At 36.6% G+C, this 18,951-nt stretch overlaps 1 protein-coding gene across 4 annotated transcripts in view; it reads right to left on the bottom strand.

Annotated features, from left to right (window-relative positions):
* LOC124287349 (regulator of G-protein signaling 7-like) overlaps positions 1 to 18,951 on the bottom strand; it is a 130,092-nt gene that overhangs the window by 2,775 nt on the left and 108,366 nt on the right. For 3 of the 4 annotated variants that reach the window (XM_046723849.1, XM_046723850.1, XM_046723851.1), the window contains exons 5-15: positions 18,585 to 18,636; positions 17,376 to 17,517; positions 16,125 to 16,206; positions 12,471 to 12,557; positions 9,646 to 9,765; positions 9,362 to 9,423; positions 9,001 to 9,114; positions 7,637 to 7,768; positions 6,908 to 6,982; positions 6,350 to 6,464; positions 5,564 to 5,656 (exon numbers count right to left, since the gene is read on the bottom strand). In XM_046723849.1, the coding sequence (XP_046579805.1) occupies positions 5,564 to 5,656; positions 6,350 to 6,464; positions 6,908 to 6,982; positions 7,637 to 7,768; positions 9,001 to 9,114; positions 9,362 to 9,423; positions 9,646 to 9,765; positions 12,471 to 12,557; positions 16,125 to 16,206; positions 17,376 to 17,517; positions 18,585 to 18,636 (1,074 nt within the window). The remainder of the gene's footprint in view (positions 1 to 5,563; positions 5,657 to 6,349; positions 6,465 to 6,907; positions 6,983 to 7,636; positions 7,769 to 9,000; positions 9,115 to 9,361; positions 9,424 to 9,645; positions 9,766 to 12,470; positions 12,558 to 16,124; positions 16,207 to 17,375; positions 17,518 to 18,584; positions 18,637 to 18,951) is intronic. The other variant, XM_046723852.1, reaches the window with a different exon arrangement.

Raw genomic sequence — 18,951 nt, 5'->3', positions numbered from 1 at the left:
TTACTGAGTACATATCACTGAATGTGGTGTCATATGTGAAGTAGGAGATGTAAAATCATAAAATCTATCAAATCAAATCTATCATTTATCATAATTTTGAATTACCATCTTTCAATAATCCATTTCTTACATCTTTAAATCAATTTCACTGGGACAAAAAAACAACAATACCAAACAAGAAACTTTTTTGTTTGTTTTTAAAAAATCTTTTCAAGCATGTTAAGCATCACTGTAAATGTTTAGGGAGTGTTGGCATATGTCTCAAACTTTCAGGAAGCACGTTACTACCTTAAGTTTTGAACATGTCCATAAGGGGTATTTATAGTGGTATCTAGTGGCAAGAAAATGCTATGGTGACAATAAGAAATGACTGTTTTGGTGCACATGCAGTGATGGCATCAAATATCGGGACACACTGCAGCGAGCCTGCTGGGGGATCCTTACACAAAAAGCAACAGAAAGAATACAGGAAACCATGTTGTTCGATGACATAACATGCAGTGTCTTCCACAATTTAAATTTTAGAGAATTTGTCTCTGCTACACTGCCTGTAATTATACCACCGAAGAATGCCATCTTAGTCTGCGCTTTGAGCAACCGCAACGGATGGAAAATAGCTCAATATAAATGCACTTATTATTATTATTATTAAGTCAGATATCCTGTTGACAAGATACAATCATCTCTGTGACGGGCTTTTAATCTGTCAAATATTTCACTTCATAGATAAAGTAAAGATAATTTAACACTTATGACCTTTTGATAACCAATGAGAATCATGACAGTTCAGTTTTATTTCTTTCAAGTGTGATTTGTAACCAAATTAAGAAACCAGTGAGAATGGTGCTTGTGAGAGTTACCTCCCTTATTCATGAATCAAAGAATGAATTAAAACTAATATCTGTGCAAGTGTGATTTAAGATTTATAGCCTTTTTGTAACCAATGAAAATGATGACTACTGTCTCCCTGGCTTCTTGAATCAAGAGCTCAAGGGTGATTTCATTCCATTTATGTAACCAATGCCTCTGATGCTCAGGGAAAGTTATCTCCCTTCCTTGCTAAGGGAAAGTTATCTCCCTTCCTTTCTCTTCAGTCTCTGTAAGATGCAAACAATCAGGCCATGCATATCATCATCAGCAACAACACAAGCAACATTTACAACAACAATTCAAACAACACAAGCAACAGTGTGGTGATGGTGATGCAGAACAATATGGAGAAGCTCAAAGAAGGCTTAGGAATACAATTAAATTTGAGACATCAGCCAAGTGATTATGACATGGCTTATTTGATGATCATATTTCTGTTCCGGCTGAAGGACATATTTTCTCATAATACTGCCAGAAATCCTTATGTTCATATCTGTGTAGCATACTTCCAGGACTGTAGAATTTAACCCTGATATGTCAAGGGATACTATCTGGCACATTAGGTAAATATGTGCATCCTCCATGCCAACATTCATCTGAACTCATCTTCCGTGATTAAAGACAAATGCTGGATGCTTTCCAAATGAAAACTCCTGTTGGTCAACTTCACAACCTGATACAAATATCCACTGTAATTTGTAAGCATAGTAAGCTATTTAATTCTACTAACACAATGTCATAAAAACAACAGACATTCTGATAGCTAAGTAAATCTATAGGTCCAAAAATGTCTATTAAAAAATAGGTTCTACTGCCGTGAAAATGGAAACACTTCTGTTGTGCCCCAAATCATTAATACTATATTGGTTCTACTGCCAACTGAATGAATCCCATTTGATACACCGAACATGACTATTCCATACTTGGAAATGTCTACAACGCGAATACAGATCTACACAAATCTCTTTCAAAATGACTGGATACACTTATATCAGTGAATATCTATTTTAAAAGCTAGTCTTATTGTAAGTCAAATAATGCAAGATGTTCTGTGATAATCCTTTCCCAACCTTAGTTCTCATGTGCATTCTGTATAGTGTACTTGCTATCTGTAATGGATATCTACCACTGAGCAAATAAAATCCTATATTACCCACACAATCTTTGCTATCTACTTCAGAACTGCTTCCCAATGCCCTGGAACTATACATATTTTCTGAATTCATCTATTCCAAAATCATATTAATTCAACGAAATCAAAACATACAGAATGTGTAGAAACAAAACAACTTTAATTTGTGTCATCTGCAGAATGATATCACACAAATGTGGACACTACTGCAAAAATATAATATCAATACACAAATAAATAGCATAATGAGTACAGGCATAATATTCGGATAAAGAAACATAAATACAATCATTGAATAACAAAATTCTTGTAATATGATACACAAACAAATGCTGTTGAAGAAATAAAGACTGAGAAAATCTATATCAAACACAGATAACAAAAGGTAAATGTTCCAAACAAAAATAACCACAAAAAAAAAAGAAGTGTCAACTATGGTATGCGCAAAAATAACAGGTATAACTGTGTATGAATTTTAATGTTGAGTCTTTAGAAATACTATATACTATATAATATTGTAACAGACCACATGTCACTCTGACAAAAAGCCTGAATTCATATAAAGAAAACTAAACAAAAAGGGTTATTTAATCCTTTGTCAAATGTAACATATACTGCTTTCCAATTTTTTCTTTTCTCAATTTATATTTGAATACTTATCAGTGTTACACTTTGTGATAACAGTTTAGTTAAAATGAGCTTCCCAAGAGTAGGAGAAAACAGAAGAACAGAAAAGGATGGTCTTTAATAACATCAAACAAAGTCAAAACAAGCAGTTTGCAAATAGACAATGGTGAAATTAATATCAAGATGCATTTAAAGACTTGTGCAAAAACATAAACAGATGTCTGAGATACATTACCAGTATTCAAATTTCATTCAACATATTAAATATGAACTGATGAATATTTCCCTGTACTTGGGATGTCAAATACTTGGACCTTTTGCAACATATTCGAAAGGTAATGAAATTACAAACTAAATAAAACTTGCATTTTATCACAAACAATTCCTGATTAATGATTTTTGATTCATTTAATAATAAATATGAAATGATAATTAAAAGAATTCAATCTTGAACATGAAATATAAAGTGAATTTATGTGAAAGGATTGTGTTGATATAAATATAATACTGTGAGATTATCACATTAAAAATGAAACTGTATCACATAATGAAAACGGTTAATATACTGCAGTGAACCAACTCTGCCTTTGTACAAGGAGGAAGTTCTAGTCTTCCTAAACATGAACATTTAAGAAAACAGATATCAAACTTATAAACCTGTTGTTTAGACAGATGCTACAAATCGATGATGAAAGCCCAATTTCAAAGTCTAAAGTCTGAAACTCCTATATCCTATGCTCACAAGCTACTTTCAAATCATGCATCTTAATAAACACAGGATCGTGATCAACGATGGAACGACTGTGTGTGGCGGTACTAACACCTAGCATGTCTGTGTCACATCCATGGTGTCAATCTAGACAATAAGATAAGGACACACAATTGATATATTTACACGAAATATTATTATAATCAAGGAATCAACACTCAGACACCTGATAGGCCCCCTTAGTTATATTACAAATATTTACAGTTTAAAACTTAACAATGTCCTCACTTGTTTCAGCTTTGTCCTGCATACACAAATCTTTCCTTCTGTGATGAATAATATATGATCAATGTTAATTTGACCAATCATACGCCTTTCTCAAAATGGAAAAAAGAGGCTCTTTACTTGTTTAACACCTCTTAATTTCATCGTATCAAGTAAGTTCTCCGAATAATCTTGTCTAATCAGATTACAGAATAACATGTACTGAAATGAACACATGACTTTCAGATTCATGCTAACATCAGTTGTTGATTACCACTGCAAGAATTGTATAATATTTACAAAGAATAACGTTACTATGAACAAGGAAGATGATTCTTCAAACAGAAGAAGTATATGATTCATGGTCAGGCTGGACTAATACCAGGAATTTGAAAATTTACACAGGTTTTGATTTCAACCAACAGAAAATCAGATATTAAATATATACTTCAATTTGCAGACATGCTAAACATGAGTGCATATCAATATATTCAGGTAAGTCATGTGAATATTCAAAACTTGAATTTCAAATTACCGGTAGCTAAGATATGACTATTTACAAATGTTAAAAGGTCTTGTATTTACACAAATTACAATTTGAACTGAGCCTAGACATATGACAAGAAGGGAATGGCTATTAACACACTTGGTGAGCCTAGGTTGAGTCAACATGTAGGTCACGTGAAAGCCAACATTTAGCTTCTTTATGGGCGATATCTAGAAAAATGAGTGAAGTGAAGACAAGAAATATTTTCCCCAATTCCCATCCCCTAGAGACAAAACCTTTATTGGCTGACTGATTTGACAGACATGCCAAAAGCCATTATCAGAAAACAAATGTTTACTATTTTGCACCTGACAGCTCCAACTTCAATGCATTATAAAAAGTTCACAACAAAACTGATTCCAAATTACCATAGAACTGCTAACATGCTGAACTTACAATAACAGTGGGTTTTATTTTCCCCAATAAACCGACCAATCAAAATCACTTTTTCCCAAATAAAATGGAACAATATTGGGCTACACAAATATACAGTGGAAACCTGATAAGTAAAATTTCGAGGGACTCAACCCTAGCTAATTATGTTTGCACAAATCTGTACACTATAAAATCAGTATGACCATCTATCTCATAAAAATGCTTCCATAACATAAATAATTGACGTTTCCAGTGGACCAATATGGATCCTACAATACCTAGTTCTCGGACTATCATTCTTCACTGCCTTAAATCTGTGAATATTTTAATCAAATTAATTATCAGGAAGGAATACAATGCCATCCACTTTCTTGACAATATTTTCCACCTAAAGCTCCTGGATCTCTCTTGAAAAGGTCAAAGTATCATTACAAGTCTAACCTTAGGAACAACACAACTAGCAACAATCTCTTCCGAATCAGAAATAGGGGAACCCTCAATTCTTCAATGTCCAGTATATAGAGGTTTAATATTAACACTTTTACAATACGTTATAAATGAATTTGTTGTGTATGTTATGAGGCCAGACATTTTCCTTTCTTGGAATAAAGTCATTTCGTCTAGAAGTTCAAGGTTGGCAGGTGAGGAAAATGAGGAAAAAAAGACACTTATTCAAAATATTCCTGTAAATATCTGTTTAGCCAGTCTTGTAGTTTTTAACTTACGTGTATAGGAAATTCTTTGTTTTCAAAACACAGAAATATGCATCTGGCATGATACAACATGCTGTTTAGATTATTTCCCCTTAATATTTTAGGTTTGGAGGAAGGAAAATTATGCGCTATGAGCATAGTCGGTGTGAATTTAGCTCAATATAAACTAATTATTATTAAAATTATCGCCTGAGAAGCTAAATGTCTTGTTTCCGGCCGCTGCAGTGAAACAGAAGTGTGAATGAGCAACAACAGTAGTGGGTGGACAATGGTCAGTGTTTAAACCCTGCAGACCAGGTGCTGGGGAGAACGGGTAGAAGCCTTACTTTCTTCCGGGTCCCACTTAAAAATTCCTTGTACATATCAGAGCGAAGATAGCGGCTGTAGCTGTCACTCTTCATCAGCTTGAATATATGGTCCTGCAACAGGAACAATGACGCCACGTCAGACAGGGACTTGTGGAACAGAGTTGTCGTCATGGAGATGTTCCAACACCACCACAAAACATCCTTTATCATATAATGGATAGTGTTTGGGCTGTGATGAATAGTATGATAAATGTTGGAAAAAACAATCCGTTAAATATACAAATGAGGTAATTTAATAGTGCCATCACATATTTCCTATATCGCATAATGAATAGTGTTACAGATGCAATAAACAAGTCTGTTAAAACTTGGTATCATGATCTGACAATATGCAAATGAAGTCATCGATCAGGTTCTACTTTTAATACACCCTCCAGACAGATGTGATACTTGTGCTATTTCTACATATTATTGAAAACAGTGCTGGAAACTCTGGCATCCCTGTTTGGGGGATGGGTTGGTTTATCGGATGGTTGACTGGTTGTTGTTTAACGCTGCACTCAGCAATATTCCAGCTATATAGCGGCGGTCTGTAAATAGTTGAGTCTGGACCAGACAATCCAGTGATCAACAGCATGATCATCAATCTATGCAATTGGGATACAATGACATGTGTCAACCAAGTCAGCAAGTCTGACCACCCTTTTACAACAAGCATGGGTTGCTGAAGACCACTTCTAACCCGGATCTTCACAGATTGTTTGGGGGAAGGTGTGGGGCGTAGTTATCCTTGCCAAGACTCACCTGAGCTTCATCGAAGCAGAATCGTGTGGGACTATTTTCTACCCTGCGTCTGACCAGCTCCATGACCTGGCAGTCGACGTTCACCGGGTTGTGTGCACCGGGAGCCAAAAACTCACTGAAACAGAGAACACCCATATAATTCATCAGAGCAGAATGTGCCTACAAAAGCACTTACTAATCTGGATGGATAAATTCCCAGCGAAATTGTCCTAACAAGCTATGACGTAATTTTTCTGTATACAGTAACCATCAAGGAAGGAGTTGTCAGATCCTGATTAAGGGAGGGATGTATCGACTAAAAGATCTGAAATTCCTCATCATTGAGGGACAGATTACAGGCTAAACACTAAAGACAGCGAACCCAATGTTGAATGAGGCAGCAGAAACACAGAAACTGTGCTATACAAATATGAAGGAAATTTAACATAATCGGAAAACACGGCTATTAACAGTAGCAGAGGGGAGTTTGGTATGAAGTGTTCCTGTTAGTTTAACATAGGAACATATCCAGATTCAGGGCACATCTCCAGGGTGAGGCTAGAATAATCTCAAACCCACCTAAACATTTCGTGCACCTTCTTATTCACCTCCCGCATTGGAAGTCCCTTCAATTCTTGACATGCCAGCCAGAATCTGCAACACATTCGCACATATGATGAACTTAGTTAAATATCTAAGCTTAAAATTGGTTAATTATTAAAAAAGAAATTTTCATTCCTCAATTACTGTCATGTTTAGAAAGCATGTCTGCATACAGAAAACCTATCATGAAATAAAAACATATCAAAATAAAAGCACTATTATATTATAAATATCTACTGCATCAGAACACCTCAAGCATCCCATATTTGGTAATATAAACTTTCTTTCCATCCTTATAGTGCATTATTTTTGGTCTCATATGAAGCAGTCCATAAGCAGACAGTGCAGTATATAATCCCTCCTCACAATAACGCAACCATCCCTGTAGAAACCTTTAACATCTATGGCCATTTATATATCCTGTCTGTACAGTGACCCTGACTAAAGCCTATCAGTATAGGTTCCAATAGTTGTAAACATTCCAATATATGTATTTACACGTCATTTTTCTCAGATGGATAACTTCAAGTAGTACTTAAAGTCTGATACAAATACATGTGTAGTACACCTAGTCCATTTGTTTTAGGTGATATTCTCAGTCTATTTGATAAATACCTAGTCTATCTAATGTAAGTAGTAAGTTAAAGGTCAGCAGTTATGTCATAACAAACTGCAGACTGCACTGAAAGACAAATATATACTTACTTTAAATTTTCGCCACTAAATTCCTTGTCTAAAAATTTGCTGAACTGGTCCCTCCCTGCTGTATCATTGAGTAGTTCTTCCACAGAGAACGCCCACCTCTTGACTCGGCGCTGTGGGATGTCACGACCGCTTCTGAAGAACAGGAAGGAAACATTTAGGGGGCAACAAGAAAGGGACCTCAATGCTTCATCATATACAGTTTGTTTCTCCCAAGGACGAACCTATCCTAATGTTGCATGAACCATAATCACACAACCAGTTATTTTCCATTGCAACTACTGCTATCAAATGTTGATCACTGGATTGTCTGATCCAGCCTCGATTATTAACAGACTGCCGCAATATAGCTGGAATATTGCTGAGTGCAGCGTAAAACTAAACTCACTCATTGCCGCGCTATCAAATGTATGCAGATTATTTGAAGAAGCACTGTGGCAGGCTATGGTACAGTGGAGTCTAAGATTTAATATAAATGTTTGGCACAAACTTTGTTTTTTCCCATGATTTCATTTTCACTTTGGTACACAACTATTATGCTGTAAAGCTCAAAATTCATAATATCGCCCCACAACTAACTACCGGTACATCCACTCAAAATGTCAATGCAATTTGAAACAAATGACTGACTGCTATCATTTAATGATAAATATGCCTGTCATTTTGGCCGAACATCAGATCAAAATCAATAAGTACGTTTAGAAAATATACGAGGCATTTTATGAACATGTTCTGCTTCATAAGCATTGTAGTCTGAGAGGAAATGTTGAAAAGGCAGTAACCCTACACATGCAAAAAAGGTTATTGCTGTGGCCATGTTTAAAATAGAATAGGAATATCTTCAACCACCAATCATTCAGTAATCATTCTGTTCTTCATATTGGCCATATATTGACTAACATTATGTTGCTACAAAAACTAGAATACATTGTGCCGTTGTACAAAACAACCTTAGCGCTAAGACTACCTTAAGTCTATGTTAAGGTATGGGAGTTACGGTCACCTTACTGCTAAGATTGCTTTGAACAACGGCACCATGGACAGTTAAAACTGCACATTGCTTGCAAAATCACAAAACCTAAATATAATAAATACTCACACTGGCATATGGATAACTTAAAATATTTAACATCATTGCTTAATAAACAAGGTTTCACTCTCTTTGATTGTATTCTTATTACAGCATTCAGCAATGTCCCAGCTAGTGAAAGCAGCCTGTAAATAATCAAGTCATTAAGTTTCCTCTAACAACCAATTAGTTGTTAGGCACCTATTTAAAGCTGTTATTTCATGGTGTCACTGTCATTAATTCCTGAAACATTCTGCTTTGTAGATCATGTATTTTATTTGAAAGAAAAATAACTCACAATGATTTTTCTGTCTCCCAGAATTCCATGTTATCTGAGATCCAGGGATTGGTCGGATCGGGGCTGGTTATGAAGGCATCATATTCTGCGTATTGCTCATAGTAAGCCATGTAACTGAAATAGGACAATAACGGAGATTTACTCACTACTGCTGTTACACTTTTTGCTTATGAATGACATCTGTACATACTCATATTTTTCATGAAACATATATATTAATAAATTAAATATTTTAGCCTTATCTTTACATTATTACAAATTAAAGATATTAAGTTAGTTATCTCCCTTTGATAAAAATCTCTATTTTTCCACAATTGCAAAAGATTGTTTCAATCAATATTACATTCTTTATACAATTTACCTTTCTGTGACTTTTGATATTTTCACTCTTCTTTTCTCTAATTTCCTTCGTAGAGCATCAATCTGGAACAAAGTAATATCAACATTTAAATTTACATACTAGGCACAGAGTCTAAATATCGAGCAATATACAAATCTTAAAGATAATTATTTATAAGATTTTATAGCCCAGGAAACATACCCTTTTCGGTGAACATAATTAAAATGAAATAAAACGAAAGTTTCACTTTGAAAGGAGATAAAGAAAAGAATTTGAGATGCTTGGTTTGAGCACACAGCACTTACCTCCCTTCGTATGGAGTCTGTAGGGTTGTGAAGATCAGCCTCGGAGACACTGGGGCTTATCCTTCCCCCAGGTACTGCGTAATTAGGCTGCAGAGAAACACGATTTGTAGTCCTCATATCCTTAACAGGCAGAAAAACACTTAACACTTTAAACACATGTACGAACATGGTAATGAACATTTTAAAAACATCTTAGAAACACAAACATGGTAAACATTCAAATGCATAGAACATTCTGTGAATATATATTAATTTGTGAAATATATGAAATAGAAATTACATTTTATATCTATGTAAATGTGCCTTGCCAATTATAAGTTTCAATATATAATATTTGATACCAAAATATAATCAGCAAGGATTACATTCTTAAAGGGGTACTAGTACTAGCAACAGTCAAATGCACTGTCTTGATTCATTCAAATCACTTAAACACAAACTTGTGTGTCTGTAGACCAAAACATTATGGCACATGTACAGACCATGGTACATAGTCCCCATTTAATCAAATTGAGATTTAATGTTGAATTTTACAGTAAATACAAGAATAGAGGTGAAGGTACATATTAGTTTTCTAACCATGCAAAAATTCATGAATTTCAATTAACACAGTATGTGTGTGTGCCAGTGTGTGTGCTCATGTGTGTAACATATCTGTAAGATTCTAGCATACTGGGGGGTATGACCTGTAAGATGAGGGACGGGATGGGGGACAGGCCCATGGACACCCCTCTGGCCTTCTGAGTTTACCATTCTTGCACTTTAATACTGTGTCACACAATCTCCCCCAAGCCTCAAACAAGCCTGACGAAGTAGCAGAGACTTGAGAAAAGGCAAGAGTAGTCCTGGGGCAATGAAGGCTGACCCCTATACATTAACCTGAGACAGGCCCACAGGGAGGCCACGAACCTCTGATCCAGCAAGGTAGGGCATCTGGCCTCGGGAAATTGCTTACCATCAGTGATAAGCTGTCTGGGGGGGAGAGAAGACATGGCTTACCCTCAATGATAGGCACTCTGTTTAAGGTAGGGTCCAAGTATGGCTTACCATCAACAGCAGGCTGCCTGTCAAGGAGGATACAGCTTACCTTCAATGACAGGCTCACTGTCTGGGGGGATACAGCTTGCCATCAATAACATGCTCAATGTATAGGGGCTATAGTTTACGATGAGTCTCCCTGTCTGGCCAGTATACAGCTTACCACCAATGATAGACTCACTGTTGGGAGAATACAGTTTACTATCACTGTATGGGGATATAGCTTACCATCAGGCTTACCCTCAGGCTTATTGTCTGGCAGGGTATAGTTTACCTCCGATGAATAGCTTACTGTTTAGGAGACCATCAGGGTTACTGTCTGGCAGGGTACAAGTTTACCCTCAATGATTGGCTCACTGTCTATGAGACCTCTAGGGTTACCATCAGGCTCACTGTCTGGCAGGGTACAAGTTTACCTCCCATGATTGGCTCACTGTCTGGGAGACCATCAGGGTTACCATCAGCCTCACTGTCTGGCAGGGTACAAGTTTACCTCCCATGATTGGCTCACTGTCTGGGAGACCATCAGGGTTACCATCAGCCTCACTGTCTGGCAGGGTACAAGTTTACTCCAATGATTGGCTCACTGTCTAGGAGACCATCGGACTTACCATCAGGCTCACTGTCTGGCAGGGTACAAGTTTACCTCCAATGATTTGCTCACTGTCTAGGAGGCCATCAGGGTTACCATCAGGCTCACTGTCTGGCAGGGTACAAGTTTACCTCCAATGATTTGCTCACTGTCTGGGAGACCATCAGGGTTACCATCAGGCTCACTGTCTGGCAGGGTATAAGTTTACCTCCAATGACTGGCTTACTGTCTAGGAGACCATCGGACTTACCATCAGGCTCACTGTCTGGCAGGGAATAAGTTTACCTCCAATGATTTGCTCACTGTCTAGGAGACCATCAGGCTCACTGTCTGGCAGGGTAAACGTTTACCTCCAATGACTGGATTACTGTCTATGAGACCATCAGGGTTACCATCAGGCTCACTGTCTGGCAGGGTACACATTTACCTCCAATTATTGGCTCACTGTCTAGGAGACCATCAGGGTTACCATCAGGCTCACTGTCTGGCAGGGTATAAGTTTACCTCCAATGACTGGCTTACTGTCTAGGAGACCATCAGGCTCACTGTCTGGCAGGGTATACGTTTACCTCGAATGACTGGCTTACTGCCTAGGAGACCATCAGGCCCACTGTCTGTCAGGGTATATGTTTACCTCCAATGACTGGCTCACTGTCTAGGAGACCATCAGGGTTACCATCAGGCTCACTGTCTGGCAAGGTACACATTTACCTCCAGTGATTGGCTCACTGTCTGGGAGAATACACTTAACCATCTATGATAAGCTCCATCACTATTGATGTACTTACTTCCTTGATGAGAATAGGGAGATCAGAACTACGGCCTGGTATCACTGGGTGAGGGAGGGGCCATTACAGGGAACCATTACAGGGAACCATTACGGGGAACCATTACAGGGAACCCTTTATGGGGAACCAATACAGGGAACCATTACAGGGAACCAATGAAGGGAACCATTACAGGGAACCAATGAAGGGAACATTACAGGGAACCAATGAAGGGAACCATTACAGGGAACCATTACGGGGAACCATTACAGGGAACCTTTATGGGGAACCAATACAGGGAACCTACCCAACCTGTAATCCAGCCATGGTATGCTGAAGAACTAACATGATACGAGTGATTGGGAATTAATACATGGATGTGTTTGTATGCAGGTGTTTGTGCAGAGGGAAATAAAATGAATACACACCAGGCTTCCAACTCTTGTGATCTTTGAGTGGCGGTTCATGCGACAAGCCTTCTTGATGTCCACCTCTGTTGTATTGACACAACCAGGCTGAAACACACACATTGATCACAATCACAAAAATTGCTCTTGTTTTTCGTTTCAAATTTCACTCAGCGTTATTCCAGCCTAGAGAGACTGAGCTGTTCTATGCTGATGTGAGTAATCTTCCAGAAACCTGTAGGTGGTAAGAATATCTTCAAAAGTAAATGTATGGATGGAAAGTATGCAGTGTTGAACTGTTACATCAAAATGAAATCTACATTAGCTTTTTATTGATAAAGCATCACAAAATAGTTTTATTGTCTTTCATAAAGTTAATATCAGTGAACTTTGACATTTTTAATGATTTGTTGACTTGGTAAACTGTAAAGCATGTTTTAATGTTGGTGGACAGGTAAGTCCAAGGTTTCTTGTGCCAGTTTATGACACATCACTATGGTGCCATGCCATGTTCTGAAAAACATGGCTGCCTCAAGACATGAAGCCGGTGAATCACACCATCATTGGCAAGGCATTTCTACATGAATTCAGTTTCAAATTCTTGACACCATTGACTACATAGCGGGTTACAGGAGGCAAGATTTCAATAAGTATGTGTGATCTTAAATTTACATTACCAGCTGGATCAAGGAAACCAATAGTCCCTCAAAAGGAGATTCACCACGGGTGTTTGTATGCCCACATTACAATTATCTGGTGTAGTTTGCTTACACAACAAATAGATTCAAGTAATATCTTCATTACATGAGAAAGTCTGTTAAGTAAGTCAGTCAGTGACAGTGTATTGTGACACATTTACAAGTATGGGAGGTCAAAATGGCTGACATGAAAAAAGTGACAGATGGGACTTCTAAAGTTGTGTTAGCAGTAGTCATCATTGGCCGATGACTGAAAGGTTATTACAAAGATGTGTCAAATAGATAGGTAAATTCAGAGATTGTTCTAGACTGTCACTGTCTGTCTAGGCATGAATCCAATTGTTGGTGTTTGTTTTTCTTTCCTCGTAAAGTTGGGTCAGTCGTAACGAGAGTATCTGTGCATAGGCATAAAGCCAAGTTCTCGTTATTCCCAAGGTTTGTTGAAATGCTGAGATCAAGATTAAAAGGTCGAAATGATCAGAAACACTTCTGTATTTATTCATGGCTAGGGAATTCCCATGGATTTCCTAGGAACGTGGAATTTGGCCATCCTTGTTTGTCATTTCTCATAAAAGATTTAAGAACATCAAAATCTGTTGTTTGTACATACATATATATGGACGTCAGATATGTGGTCATGTGACCAGCCTGGGATCTAATGTAAAGGCTATATGTAACTTTCACATTGTCATTTTTATATATAATTTTTCTTCGCAGCTCTATATAGCTATGTAATTTTTTATAGAGTAGGAATATATCTACCTAAGGCCAGACCAATTTTATTTCTTGTTTTGCGGATTTTTGTCCTCAGAAAACCTAAAGGCAGGAGGGAAATAAAGAAGAAAAAAGGGAAAAATCACCAGTCAAAGCAAAAGCCCACATGAGTTTCCATGTTAACTCTTTTGGTTTTCTTATATCAACTAAAAATAATTTGAGTGAGTATAGGTTTCACACTGATTTCAAGATTATTTCACTTATATCATATAAATATTAGGATTTTTTTTTTTTTTTTGGGGGGGGGGGAAATTATTTTATGTTTTTTGTCTTATCCTTGAAAAAATAAGACCAGGGGATCTGTAAAATAAGAAATAGAATTGGTCTGAAGCAATACCTAAGCTACTGAAACCTGAATTATCCCACTCCTAGCAGGAGATCCTGCAGTTTTCTGACACATTGAATAGAACCTTCCAACAATCCTTATAAACAGCTGAATTAAAATTATGAGTTAAATAATATGAAAAAGATTTCCTTCAATCTTAGAATTGATCCTTACATACAAACACCCTACTTTTACCATATTCCAGAATTAAAATGCAAATATCTGAATGCAACTAATGTGCAATAGGAAACACAAGTGGATCTAAATTACATGTTTGGATGGTGGCGTCTTTTATACACTGAACTGTATCAGATATAGTTTCTAACAGAGAAATGATAAGGAAATAATATGCATTAATTTTCCTTTCTAAATTTTCTTGAAAGATAACAGCATCCAGCAAACATAGAGGCATGCATGTTTTGGAGGCCTTTGCTCAAGTCTTTATCGATGAGCCAATTTGGCCGCAAAGCATGTCTGATATTCTCGGCTGGATTACTATGGTTTACCGAACTATGAATTTCCATTGACAATCAATACTAGGTGATGTGCTAAGCATGCCTACAAAATGCATCTGCCACACAAAAAAATAAAAAATGCCATTTTCCTCTTTCATGACGACACAATGATTATTTTGAATGAAGTGCAATCCTGAGTTGCAGGATAATATACTTTTCAATATATATACAAGCATCTATACCTATCACTCTAAAAAATTTCCACTGCATCACAAAAGCATCTGTAATTCCCTCATTATAAAGCAAAAGGTTTCAAGTGGATGTTTCAAAGTTTTTCAACATTATTCCTCAAAACTAATATCATTTCAAATTATACTGTCACAAAGTTATTAAAAATACAGAGTACATGAGCATCATGTAGGATTAAATTCTGTGCTTTATAACGAGGAGAAAGAGTATCAGTAGAAGGATGAATCAATGCTTGTAATGTGAACAATGATTTATCAATACTGGGCAAATTAGGATTTGTTTGTAACAGTATAACAAGAAGGCTCCTCAAGTGGCATGGCTGGACACTATCTTCCTGTAGCACCATGACATGGTTTCCCCACATTCAGCTGGCTGTCTATAGAAGCAGTCAATAGTACAAGTGATCCTTAGTGTTGGTAAGAGCTTCACGTCTCACCGAAAGGCTGTCATTAATTAATTAGATGTAGTAAGTACTGTCATTTGATATCAAATAAAAACAAGTCACTTTTGACATTCACTCAACCTTGAATATGCCATGAAGCAATAGAACACATTTGAATATAATGAATATCAATGGTTGTTGAGGGAGATTTATAACCCATGGGACGCGGCATTTATCCTGGGATAGGATCGAGATTTTTTTATGAGATTACAAAAATGACATCCCTGACTATAATATTATCACTGCTTTTTGTGTGTGTAAACTTCAAGAAATATAATTTTATAACATTAATTCCCATTCCCCAGGGACTCCTTATTGTCTTCAACAATACATAGGCACGACGCTATTAGCATCAGGCATAATGGTAGAGCTTTCATATCAATAACAAAATACAAAGAAATATATCACATGACATGTGTTATTTATCGTAAGCATGATACAGCTGTGTAAAGTGTATGACATCATCCAATCGAATGCTTGTTATCTATGAAATCTATGATCACAGGTTTGAATCTTGTTTCGCCCTGATTATGGTTTTAGGATTGCCCGGGCCATATTGATGAGTTCCATCACTTTGGTCACACTTCCAGCTAACATGCCAGGTTCTACAAGAAAGACACTTTAAAGCAGCACTCAACAAAACTCTCTGAACTTACAGAGAACACGGTAGTTTCAAACAGAAAGACCAGAAAGAAATGTTTTGTCTAATTTGAAGAATCAATCTGCACTTACAACTGGCCTGTGCACATCCCAGAAGGCCCTCTCCTGACTGTCTAGCACCTTGCGTTCCAATTTATCACGCTTTTTGTCCACTCTGAATAAAAACAAGTCATGGAATACATTAATAAAATCAGATTGTTAATGTCTATCACAAACATTGCATGGTGCTATCACTACATTTCCAGGTTTTAGTCATGGGGTATTAGAAAAGTGTCTACTTGGAAATAGGTTGATCAACATGAATTTCATTTATCATTACAAAACATCTACATTTTGGACAATTCTATTTTAATATTAGTAGGTGACTTTAAGACTTTTATCAGACATGTTTTAATTATAACGTGAACATTCCGTCTGGATTATGGTAGCCTTATTCCTGTGGATACACAGAATACATACAGAAAATCAAAAGAAATTTTAACACTAAGTCACAGCTATTCCTATGAAAATATGGAGTTTGTCAAGCTAAATTACTTGCAGGTATATAAAATAGTAGAATTACCATTAGCAAAGTGTATTTGATGTTTATTAAAAAATCACTCCCCACCCACACACCCTCCCAAAAATATAAAAATAAATATATACTTAAAATAATGGTCTTTGAAAAACTGCATTACAATTTCCTTCAAGCAATATTTGTTTTAAGACATACATCTTCCAAAATGTTTTTGAGTATTGGTTTGGACATATGTGTAACATTCACCTGTGTCAAGCATCATTTTCATATTCCCATCAAATGTTATGATTATCAAGGAAGGCAGTTTTAAAAATATATGAAAATCATAATATAAATAGAAAAACAAAAAAACCCATTCATTTCTTAAAAAAATCTCTGATAAAACTCTTGTCATCGACTAGTGGTAATTATGTAGGTTTTAGTCCCGTAGGTCTAATGATTTTTGTTTGTTACTTGGGATTTGTCAGCTGGGATATGATGGCATGTGCCAACTAGGGCTGGGATGGGTCAAACTCATTACCCACCCGACCCGGGTATCTGGGTTACCTGTCCAAGCCCTAGTGCCAACCATGTCAGCGGGCCTGACCACCCAAGCCTGTTAGTCACCCCTGATGAACTATGAAAGTTAAATACCTTTTGAGCATTTGATGCTCTGTAATCTTAACATTTTTTCACTTTGCCAATGTTAACTTCAAGAACAAAGGGTCTTTAGTTTAAATTGAAACTTTTATGCCATTATGACTGGGAATTCACAGCTATAACAGCTAGATATGACCGGCCCAGTTCAACTCGTAATCTCAACTCACTTGGCCTGTGCTTCAGCTTGCATGAATATAAATTCCCATTTCCTAGAGAACATTTTTTGTAATCGTGCTAAGTTTTCAGCCTCGTAGTCTGCTAGCTCCAGCCTTTGCTTGTTCTGCATCGTTCTCTTGCATAAATAAACAGCTGCAAAAAAAATACACACTTTAGAGCTAACCCTTGACAATTCTATGAGAAGACTAGTGTCTAAACAAAAATAATCTTCAGGCCAAAATAAATTTCCCTAAATGTGTTGATCAATAATTTCATCATCTTTAACACTTAGCAGTTGAAGTGAAATACATTAATATTTATAGCAGCGTCAAAACAAACGTCATCACATGCTAGTTTTGTTTGTAAATATGGTACACAAAAGAGGTTACTCCTGATCACTTCATAGTCAATGTGTCACTCCTTGTCATGGAACAACTTTATCATAGGACTGTTGTTAATCTGTCATGGCAAGAAAAATGTAATATTCTCTTATGAAACATTTGGGTGTTCTGCAACTCCTTTTGAGTACTATATCTTAACCATGCATGAAATATTTGAATACTTTAGAAGCATGAAGATTATATTATCAGAATGCAACTTCTACATTTCGATAAATTTCAACATTAAATGACATGTTAATTGCTATCCTGGAATATCCAGTCCGTAATATCTCCATTCCATCATTTAAATAACCCAGAAACATCCACAGTCATAGCATTCAGTTTGGAAGAAGAACCTAGCTGTCCCTGTAAGCTCATGCATTGCAATTTGTTTCTACAGAGTTGTGTACCTTTGACACACCAGAATCCCATGATGCTGAATTCTAAAATTCCCCTTGTAATGTTTAACAGTTTGTGATGATCACACTCATGCCTGTGAGCTTTCCCAAAGTGACAAACATCTGAATATTGCATCATTTCTTGCTTCCTCTAACTTCCCACAACATCATTCAAAGGCTTTAAATGTTTAGTTGACTATTTTGGACAATGTGTATGATATTTTTGGATTCAAACTATATTATCAATCTGAGTACTCATCATAAAAGAATTGAGACAAACTACCCATGATAACTGGGGGTGGGTAAATGCAGACAAAACTTTTAAACACTGCTCCAGTCAACATAATCACCCTGAATTTAGTTGTCAACTGCCTGATTCTGACTGGCCAATCAGAGATTTCAAATTATAACAACCGCCTTTAATTGATGCAGCCCATCTTACCATAATCAGTATTCTCTGGTTCTCCACAGCGAGAGGGCCAAAAACATGGAGTCTGCAAAATAAATATCATCATACTGATTACTGAAAGAATAACTGAGAGAATAAAGGATTACTGATTATCTCCCTCAAGAATTACTTATCTGTCTTGTCAACTTCATAGAAATGTCTGGTTTCCTGACACCCCAATATATTTTGGTACATACATCTGTAGTGAGTTAAAGAGAAACTAGTTTCACCTAAAAATATGTATTTCCTCATCATTAAAGGACTGACTGACTGAGTGAGTGAGTGAGTTTGGTTTTACGCCGTTTTTAGCAACATTCCAGCAATATCACGGCGGGGGACACCAGAAATGGGCTTCACACAT

Source organism: Haliotis rubra, unplaced genomic scaffold, assembly GCF_003918875.1.
Source record: "Haliotis rubra isolate DU_JTF1 unplaced genomic scaffold, ASM391887v1 Scf40, whole genome shotgun sequence".
Taxonomy (NCBI): Eukaryota; Metazoa; Mollusca; class Gastropoda; order Lepetellida; family Haliotidae; genus Haliotis; species Haliotis rubra.
Note: the sequence above shows the minus strand (reverse complement) of the source record. Positions and strands in the feature narration are given on the sequence as shown.